Source organism: Xiphophorus maculatus, chromosome 9, assembly GCF_002775205.1.
Source record: "Xiphophorus maculatus strain JP 163 A chromosome 9, X_maculatus-5.0-male, whole genome shotgun sequence".
In the NCBI taxonomy this organism is placed as follows: domain Eukaryota; kingdom Metazoa; phylum Chordata; class Actinopteri; order Cyprinodontiformes; family Poeciliidae; genus Xiphophorus; species Xiphophorus maculatus.
Genome location: NC_036451.1, coordinates 27,524,053 through 27,534,673, shown reverse-complemented (window position 1 = coordinate 27,534,673; position 10,621 = coordinate 27,524,053). Strand labels below are relative to the sequence as shown.

General features: G+C 42.3%; 1 protein-coding gene across 3 annotated transcripts in view; it reads right to left on the bottom strand.

Moving 5' to 3' along the window:
• The window catches only part of LOC102217435 (pre-B-cell leukemia transcription factor 1), a 79,335-nt gene extending 69,036 nt beyond the window's left edge, over positions 1–10,299 (bottom strand). For all 3 annotated transcript variants that reach the window (XM_023339443.1, XM_023339445.1, XM_023339446.1), the window contains exons 1-2: positions 9,628–10,299; positions 8,090–8,163 (exon numbers count right to left, since the gene is read on the bottom strand). In XM_023339443.1, coding sequence (XP_023195211.1) covers positions 8,090–8,163; positions 9,628–9,812 — 259 coding nt within the window. In that variant the 5' untranslated portion in view covers positions 9,813–10,299. The remainder of the gene's footprint in view (positions 1–8,089; positions 8,164–9,627) is intronic.
• Between the last annotated feature and the right edge of the window lie 322 nt (positions 10,300–10,621).

Sequence of the window (10,621 nt, the reverse complement as noted above, 5' to 3'; positions counted from 1 at the left end):
TAAGCAGTTGTTTGAAGTTAACAGGAATTTAACACTCAGTATACCTTCCACCTCTGCTTCCTACTACTTTTTCTCAACAACAAAGCCTCCTGCGTTATGAGCCTTCATGGGGTTCTTATAGTAGCTGTGTAATGCGTGCGGGGAGCTGGATCAGTGGATGTCACTGCTGCCAGTCAGAGAAATTTATCGCCCACAATCATGTTGTGCTTTTCCAGAAAGCTCTCCGGTAACTCAGGAAACACTCGTGTGGAGGCCTCAGTGTTATGGTGGGATCTTGAAGCTCGGCTTCCTGCTAGTGGGGAAATCTGAAATAATACCTGCCTGGAGAACCAAGCGCGGTATAAATACACTGCCAGCTCCCGCATGCAGTTAATGCATCTCCTGTTCCTCATAATGCAGTGTAAACTGAGTGCAGATACAGTTACAAACACACATACTAAAAAAAAAAGGAAAAGGCTCAGGCTGTAAGGTGACAGAGCAACTGCTCTACTGCGTTAAATATAAGATGCAAATGGAAAGAGAAAATCTATCATGACTGTAATGTGGCCTGATACAGGTCGGTGGGGGGAGGCTCTCCTCTGAGGAGCTGAGCGCTGTGAGGAGGATGATGTATGGAGGAGTTGGATGAGAGGTGAAGAGCGTGGCGAGACGGGATGGCTAGGTGGGAAGGGGGCTAACAGGGTGGGAGGGGGCGGGGGTTTGACTCCGGAGAGCCCAGGGGCAAAAGTGGAATAAATGTTGATTAGTGTTGATTTTGTCCAACGAGCACCCGGCAACTGACAGAGGGACTAAGCTGGAGCGAAAGGGAACCATTAATCTTGGTCTGGTTTAAGCGGCATATATTAATTTGTGTCATTTCCACTACGAGGAGAGAAACCTCTCCTTCTCTCTCTCTCTGCCTCCCAGTGTTTGAGAGCCGCCTCAGTGGGGTGCGGGTGGGGGCGGGGGTGGATTACAGCGTAAGCCTGGAGGTGGCGTCTGCAGCTAGCAGCAGCAGGGGGGTGGTGGGGAGGAGAGGAGAGGAGGAAATGAGATTCCAAACACTGCATTATAGAAAATGAACTCCTGGGGGGGTTGGTATGGCAACCACCTTCCCCATGTGCCATTGCATGTTCAATTTAACGTGCATAACAAATTTGCAGACTTGATTAAATTCGTAACATATTAAGCAGGGCGGCGTGTGATGCTAGCGGAGGAAAGCTGCAGGGAGCGAGGCTGCACCGCCGGCAGTGGACAGCAGGGGGCGACGTCGGGACGTGCGCTCTTTTACCAGTCTAAGTGGATGCTACCTTCACTGAGTGATCCACAGCGGAAGTTCTTCTCGCACACTTGTACTCTAGTGGTTCTCGGGAGAGGAGAAGGAATCCTGCAGGCCAGGAAGTAGAATGTTTACGTCCTTTTCAGTCAGACGAGAAGAAAAAAAAAAACACGTTCCTTTTCCTTGATGTCAGTGTTAATTACCAACTCATATTCCACTAATTAGGCTCTTTAATATGATTAACACATATCAATTAGGGGACTGACAATTTGCATAATGTATAATGTAAGCACATTGTTCCGTACTGTAATGGTGTTAGTTCAGCGTTTATGGCGTCGACACTGACTCTGGTGGTTCTGTGGTTGTGACTCTGAAGGAAAACTAAACTCTGTCAGCTTCCTAAAACACTTTCCCAACTCGTGTCCATCCAGGCAGGGGACCTCACTCTTCCTCTCTCACTCTTCCTCTCCCCGAGAGCCTGTCCTTCCTTGGGGGTCGTACTCATTTTTAACTTCAGTTCCATCGTTGAGACTTATTCACTGAATCCTTTTATGAAACACTTGGCTTTTAAGTGAGAACTTCATCAATTTAAAGATACAGGACACAGCATTTCTGAGAGAAAAAAATCCCCAATAAGTGGATGCATCTCTTCTTTTTTTGCTACTTCTCTTGATTTTTGATATGCAACATGATTCAGTATAGAAGGATTATTTGTTTGTAAACTCAGCCGCTGCGCACGCGACTTGACTGCAGAAGGAGACGGCCGAGCTTCAAACTCTGACTGGTTGCCATGGTTACCCACATTTTTTCTTGCTGTTTTAACATCAGTAAGAAAACGTACCACATCTTGCTGTCAGCCACTACATCTGTTGATCACAGCATCATAAAATAAGTTTTGCTACCAAACTGACATTTGTGACCCATTAATGACCCATACGCTTCACATGCAGGTTAGTGGATAAAATGGCCCAAACTTCAGTGACTAGCAATACCAAATATTCAAGTTTCAATACTTGCAGATTTTTTTCGTAGAGCATACATAAATAGTCAAAAGAAAATGCAGCTTGGGAAGCAGAAATACCAAAGCACAATACTACATCACACATTATTGGCTAGTGTTTGCAAGGCAGCCAATCCTGGAGCCCTATTTACTTTAGTTGGCGCTGATTGGCTGTACCAATAAGAGCAGAGATAATTAAGACTTTAGGTGTTAGCTCCAGTGGTAGTATGGATATATGCATTAATGCACGTTTCTATGCATGAATACATATAAAGGTTTTTTTGTGTGTGAACTATAAAAATAGGCAGTTATAATTGGTTTGAGAGGAAGTCTGAGGTATTCACGGATTTTCGCTGTTCGCAGATGGCTCTGGTCCCTGACCCCAGCAAGTACCAGGGGTCCTCTGTTAGCTAAAATTGACATAAGGGTATCTGTAGGTTTCAGCAAGTCAAATGTAAGATTCTTTTAAGAAGCTTTCTTAACAAGTTGTTGTTGAAAATGAGTTTGCTCTCAATCAACTTACCTGGTTAAATAAGAGTTAAATAAATAAAACATAAAACCTTATAATGCCACCTTGAATTAAATTTAAGAGCAAGAAGATATAAATATAGAGGATGTTTGGGGCATCTTGCTGGACTACAATCAAGCATGGCAAAAACTGCAACATTTCTGGGGTCTGTTTGTGGCAGTTGGCAGCAGTTTTGTGCTTCTCACACTGCAATAGGCTGTAGAGCGCGGTAATCCCCATGGTAACCAGCTGAAACTTTTCTTTGGCAATAGAACAGAGCCAGAGGCGAAAACAGACATTGTCCAGCCAATTGGCTCTAAATTCATACTTAACCCACGATAGACCCAAAATAGCTAGCTAGCTAGCTTGCAAGGGTATATCAACGGCTAGTTAGAATTAGCCTCAATCGCCTCCAATACCAGAATGTAATGAAGATGTCTGCATGAACCAAACTTTTGCCTGACAGAAAAGTCCCATGAAAAAAAAACAACTACATGAGACCAAATAGAGCCATGACAAAAATTTAAGACCATTGATGAATGTATTTCAGGCCAACTTGTATTTTTTAAAATGAATTTAAGATATTTTAAGGCTTCAATTTTAGATACATGAAGTTCAAATTAAAAAATACTTTACTGATCTCAAAGTGAAATTAAATGATGTTACAACTCAAATTAATTCAAATTCTCCAGAGTTATTGTAGTCAGTGATGGTTAAGACTTTTTAGAGATGCATAAACATCTTGAATTTTGTCAGGCTCATGATCTTGAAAATAAAACATAGGTTCAAATCTGTGTATTTTTAGCTAAAATAAAAAATTGGAAAACAAACAATGAATTAAAGCTTTTGCAATTTATTCATTGTTTGAATCAACAGCTACAGCATTGATTCAAACAAAAACCACAATTTCAACCATGCACTAAAGCTTTTTACTTAAATACTCCTTCCCTAATGCTGCTAACAACAACTCCTTCTCCATCAATCACTCTGCTAATAAAGTCACCAGCCTGATGTAGCTTCACATCCGATGGCTGTGTGGGCAACTCGTTACTGACCTGAGATCAGCGGCTGTAACACAAGCAAGCAGATGCCAGCCATGCCTGGCGAGACTTTAGCGGTTCAGGGCTTCCATGCCCCTTCCACAATCAGACCTCTGGCTCCTTTAATCCTGTCAAACATTATCCTCTACCGCCTTGTTAAACACCCCATTTTCACCCTTCCAAAAAATAACATTACATCACTCGGCCGGTCGCGCTCCTAACTGGAGGATCCCCTAGGCTTGAAACCGTGCGCTACACAAACATGCACGGCACGAAGGAAAGGCGGCCTTTTGTTGAGGTTGAGAGGAAAGAAACTAAACAGAGAGTCAAAGCAGACTGAGCTCGGTAAAGGAGTGGGTTTGTTTGACACGGCTCAAGATTTATGATGTTGACGAAGTGTTTACAGAGGTCAAAGCGGCTCATTTTCCAAATCAGTTTGTCAGCCGTTTGCTTATCTAAAGGGCCCTTTTCATCAATCATGAAAAAGGTGATGGGGCGGGACGGGGGGAGGACCTAGACAAAACATAACTTGGAAATATGTGATGGAGGGATTGTTTGATTCCTTCATGGCTGTCAGCTTGGCAGAGCAGTGAGGAAGCAGCTTAATGTTGTTGCAAGGTGTCTGATAGAATCAGAGCAAAGGGATTTTCTACTATAAACTGCTGGGTTCAGCTTCACGTTTTGATTCTGAAGCCGCACGGCGAACGCAAAACGACATCCATGAAGCCGTTGGAGACGAACCGTAACCGCTGTCTGCCGAAAAGAAACGCACACTCACACAGGGATGGCCATGGTTAAACAATGTGTTCCTTCCTTCGCCTTTCCTCCCCTATTGTGCTTGTTTGCACTGCCCCGCGGTTCTGTCGGCCATTCCTTACTTCATCCCAGCAAAAAAAAAAAAAGTACACAGCACAGGTCAGAAGTTCAAGCTCTAGGTCAGCGCTGGCACTGTGTGATGCAGGGATGGAAGATCCACCCAGGCAGAGAGCGGGGCAAGCGGTCCAGAACACGGCGAGCCACTGCCTCTGCTCCGTTTACACGTCACGTACGTCTGCAGAGCACTGGTCCAGTCTGAGGTCACCTTTAGTAAAAACACCATGCTTCACAATATTGTAATTCAAATAGGAGTGCACCGATTGGGTGATCGCCAATTACCGATGTTTAAAATGCCTGATTCCAATTTTGACCGAAACCATTTTTTTTTTCTGAAAAAAGCAAGAAAGTTGCTGAGTTGGCAACGAGTTGGGCTACTATTATTAACTGCAAACATGCAGACATGACCTGGTGAGACAGTTTGTCAGTCAAATCTCTCTCCTGGCAGAGCAGAAGAGGACAGTGACTGATATTTAGACATCTGTTGAGTTAGATAAGAGGGGGGGATAAGATCAGCTTCACATGTTAAGTACAAGCTGATCACTGATCTCCCAAAATTAAGAAAATTGACACCAATTAATCAGCTGGCCAAGAAATCGGTGCACCCCTGCATTCAAATTCAAAATGTTGTCATAACTTAGATCATCCCAGGTATATTCAATCAAGCAGTCACTTCTGAAGAGGCCTCTGTCCGCTGCTATGTGTCTCATATGACATGACATGCTAACAGCTCAGTATCCGGACAGCAGAGATAAGATTCCTCAGTAGCATGCAGGTTTCCCCCACAAATCCGGCTGAGCCTGGTGAGAGGGGTGCTGTAGTCCAGCAGCAGCTACCCCACCGTGTTTTTGTATTAAGAAATGTTAAAAATAGTTAGGAACTTTTGGAAATAAAAAAACCATCTACAAAGAAAATATAGCAGTGAATTAAATATAACTTGTTTTTCTGTAAGTTGTGTATGATTGAGTGCCATTATCATTCTAAAGAGATAATTATCTGCTAAAGATTAGTGATAAGACGACGAAGACAAACACCTGACAGGCATTTAAAGATGATTTTTGAGCATTTTGAATCGATTCAGGATCCCCAGGAATACGAACTGTGATAGAATCATGTTTTTTTCTCTGCACCTCTAGTTAGACAGTATTTATTAGGGGTGCTCATTTATTGTATGGTTTATCTTGAAAAAAATGATCATCATGATTAGAATTTTGATTTATCGATGTCATGACAAATTTTAGCTATTTACAGTAAATAAAAAAAATAAAACTGACAGTATGATCAGAAATATTATTTTTTACTATTTTCACCACTGTTTATTCTACAAGACCATCAATAAATATCAGTAAATTCAAAAACATGATTAAATGCAGTTACTTAGTACAGCTCAGGGAAATAAATCACGCTTTTAAGTAAGTGGCATTCTGATGAAGACTGTTTCAAATGGAAATGTTTATTAAGAACAATCAATATGTTTGAATGATGTGCCATGGACTCACAGCCATACAGTTACCTAAAAAAAAAAAGAAGCAATACATTTTTATTTATCATAATCTTTTTCATTATCACAAGAGTTCCACAAAATATTGCAATACAATTCTAAGTCCATATCACCCACCAAAATATCAAATAACAATATTATGGAATATGGAATTTGTTTTTCTTGTAAGGAAAGCCTTCTTTCAGCGAGCTGACAGGCAGAGCACAGCAACAGGTGGGAGAGGGGGAGACTATCCAGTCCCTTTGGCACCTGACGTTTAAGCATTAACGCCAATGTACAAAAGTGCATCAATGTTATCGTTGGAATTGACAGCAAAGCGGCACACCGATCTGATTAAATGAGCAATAGCTTCGCTTATCTACTGCTAATAACTCTATGGCAGGAAATAACAGAAGCAGCAAAGACACACCTGTTAAATTATATGAATAAATACACTAAAAATATTCATGTGAATAAATTTGAAAATTAACCAAACTAGTAGCAACAAGTCGCCTGCATCCATAAAAATCTATTTTAAATACCTCACACAGGTAAGCAGTGGTCATATGCATTTTTATTTTCAGCATTTAGTCGTGAAAATAAATACCACATTTGTTTGTTGACTTATTTACCAAGCTTTTCTAAATTTGTCTTTAAAAGAAGCATTTGCTGTTTAATTTTAACACAGAAATGTATAATCAACAAATTGGACTTTAGATCTAAAATACTGAGACCATTTCCCCTACTGCATCATAAAAAATTAAATAAAATAGTGAGATGACAGACAAGGAGATCCAGGAACAGAGTAAACCTGAGTCGAGGAATCGGCGTAAAACTGCAGGAATGTTTTCTACTTCCGCCTAGAACTCAGCTCCAACGTGACGACAAGCAAGCCCCGGATCTCCAATTAGCCGCACCTCGTGTTAATAGGTTACCAGCTGAACGGGAAGGCAGGAAGACGTCCAGGTTACTTTGCACTCGCGGCTCAGCCGAACTTTGGGTGAACCCCGGCGAGCTGCAGGGAGTGAATCATCACGCATATCTGTGTCACTCCCCCCTCCAAAAAACATACCAAGACAACAGAAAGAAGAGAGAAGCAGCGGACTTCAAAAGACACACACACACACACACCTCCTCCCCCTGTTGCTCTCTCTTTCTCTCTCTCAGGAGGCTGCGGCCAAGTCAAGATAAACTGCCAGGCTAGGTGGGAAGAGGAAGGGGAGGGGAGTTTAGTTAGGCAGTAAAATAAGCTCTGATGAAAACATCCGTGACAGCACCAGGTGACGGAGGGATCACCAACATAAACAGCCTCCAACGTCCCCAAAAGGTCAAGTATGTGCAGCGTCCCAGACAATGAGACCCTCCCTCTCGGCCTCCACCCATTCGGTTTGATTTCACGCGCCGATGAGTGTGAAACACACCGAGAGCAAGCCGGCACACTTAAGCAACTTCCATCTCGTTGGTGGAAGTTTCTGCTGGCGTCGCAGACGGAGGTATAAAAGTCACGATCACACTAAAGTGCAACAATTTCACTGAAAAAGAATCAAAAATGTCACGAGGTGAGGAGAAGTCAGAGATGGCTATGGAAACATGACTTTATGTCTTTTATGTTATTTCTCTCAAAGCAATTATTTTGCTGACACGCTGCCTCACAACTGCTTTAATAGAGAGACACAGAACATAATAGAGACAGACGTATTCAGCAGATTTGACAGTTAACTCACAAGGGGGAGACAGCAGCGTGCGTGTCACAATCCAGCTCTCTGCTTTTCGCTGTTCTGCCATAGAAACTTCCTCCATGTTACGGCGCGGGATTTATTAAGGTTTCTGGTGCTGACCAGCTGCAGGAGGGAACGCACGCCGCGTAGCTGTACCTGCTGCACGGCCGTGCAAAGTGTGATGTGGCGACGTGGAAGCTGATCGGACCTACCTGTTTTTTCTTTGATTTCGCACAGAACGTTGAAAAGGGCCGGTTTCATTCTGTGACAGTTGAGAGCATGTTTCCTGAAACAGAGAGGTGGCTTGGTGAGCAAAAAACCAAGGACAGGAAAAACGTTAAGAGACAGACCTCAAGCCTGGGGAATGGAGTAGAGCTCAGTGTTCATTCTGATTCACAAAGTGCTGCAGTGCAAATTGTGGTTAAAAAAAAATTCAATTATGCTCTAGGAACACAACAAGTGTTCCATTTATACGATCAACTTAAGTGCCGGGCTTCATTTCAGATCTTGCTTGAAGAAAATTTGCAAACAGTTTCAACTTCTAATCCCTGAGATATACAGCGAAGAGTTTCAACGACCTGAAAATGCTTTTCTTTTTCTCTGCGCTACTTATTATTTTACTGATATTGATCACAATGTTTTAGCTGCTGATGCTGTAATACCTTTAAAAAAACAGCACATGTTTAACAAATGGAAATATCCTAAATTACATGTTAGCTAAGTTCTACTAAGATTGTAACTCACGGAAAAACTGTACAAAGATTTGAGTGGATAATAATCTTTTATTTTTCAACTGAACCCACGACTTCTTAATGTAAAAAATATGCAAGAATAAAATGGAGATTGGTAGTTGTGTAAGTGAGCATGTATAGAATTGACTGGAAAATGAAACTAGGTTTCAGTGATAATTCTGAGAGTTTTGGTTTAATATACAATACAAGTATTACCCTATAAACTTATTACGGGTTGGAAGCAATGTAAGTACAATTATTAATTAACACTTTCTCAATGCATAATAAACAGTTAAATGGAAGATGAACAGATGGGTGAATGTACAAGCTTGAACAATGAAGATATGTAGTATTTTATTATATTTGTCTGAAGTAAATTAACTAGTAAAGGCTACAACCAGCTCTCAATGTGTCACAATCTAACTCTGCTTCTGGAATAAATGGCCACATTCAAAAATGGCAAATTTTAAACATATTTAGGTTGTACAGATATATGTATATATGTATATTAATGCCTTTCTTAATTTCTTTCCTTCTCCTACTTAGCAACAAATAAATACTGTTATGTTGTGTACATGTTATCCATTCGTTTGTGTGTTTTTTATGAAACTGCGCAACAACTTAAAAGTGATTCCTCAAGCTTCACTCACTTTTATAAGGGACAAACAACATGGATGATATTTTTAAAACTCAATCTTAGGGTACATTGTTTCTCGGTGTTTATGTTTTATGGCTAAAAAGTGAGCCGTCTTCACTAAATGCAGCTCGGGGAAAAAAAAAAGAAGTCATTTTTTAAAGTTGGCGACACGTTGCCAATAAATGCCATTCTTAAAAAAATATATTTTTAATTGCGGATTTGAGCTCGACCTTTAGCTTTAATATTATATTTTACAGTTATATTTTGTGCTTTCTTTATTAATATCGCACAGATATGATAAATGTACTATTGTTGCTTTCTTTAAAAATGAGCTCCAGTTTGCCGCCGCCTCCCTCTGACACCAAACCGAGAAGTCTCTTACCTGGCCTGGGCTTCGTCCAGACTTTGGTCCGTGATGGTCATAATTTGCTGTAAAATGTCTCCAATGTCCTGCTTCCTCCCGTCGCCGTCGGCTCCTCCGGTGCCTTCCAAGTGCTGCGGCAGGCCGGGGTGCCCCGCCATGCCCACCCCCGTGTGAGAGTGCATCAACCTCGGCTGCTCGTCCATGTCTTCGGCCACCCTTTATTTTTTATCTAATTCTATTTGTCGCCCACGCTGATAATTTCCTGTAAAAAAATAAATACAGTAAAAAAAAAAAAAAAAAAAGAAGAGGAGAAGATGGGAGGACGGAGAAGAGGGGGAAATAAATCCTGGTACTTCTTCCTATGAGCGTTTTAGAGACGCTCCGCCAACAGGGGAGAAAAAAAAAGGTGGCGTTGGAGAGGGAGAGAGCGGAGCAACGAGCCCTCTCTGGCTGCTGCTCTCAGCTGAGCTGGTCGAAGCTGAATGTGAAATCTGATCTGAACTGCTGTGGGCTGCGCGTCTAAACCAGACAGACAGCTGCTCTCAACTACTAATGCTTTTCCTGTATCCAAGCCCCGCTCCGTCTTCCAAAAACAAGCAAGAAAAAGTGTCTGTGAGGAATGAAACAGCAGGGATTTACTTCCCTCGCTCCATCCTCTCGCTTTTTGTCATGTTCAGCACAGGCTGGGCAGGCGGCGGCACGGCGAAGAGAGCGCGAGAGTCAGGCTCCGCCCCACGCGACGTGATTGGAAAGGCGCTGGATTTAGCCCCGCCTCGAGGAGCATCGAGATCAACGGAATGTTGGATGCAGAGGAGACGCTCCAGTGTGGCCGCATAGTGTTGCGATCGGGGGAGGAAAAAAAAAAGGCTTGTTGATGGATAGAGCGTGAACTCGGTGTAAATAACAGCGACCCGGACCCTCCTCATGACCTCAGCAGAACCCGCACTCCCTCCACACGAGGCCATTTAATTTCCACGCTGTGCCAAGATGAGGTGCACCAATCAGAGCTGTT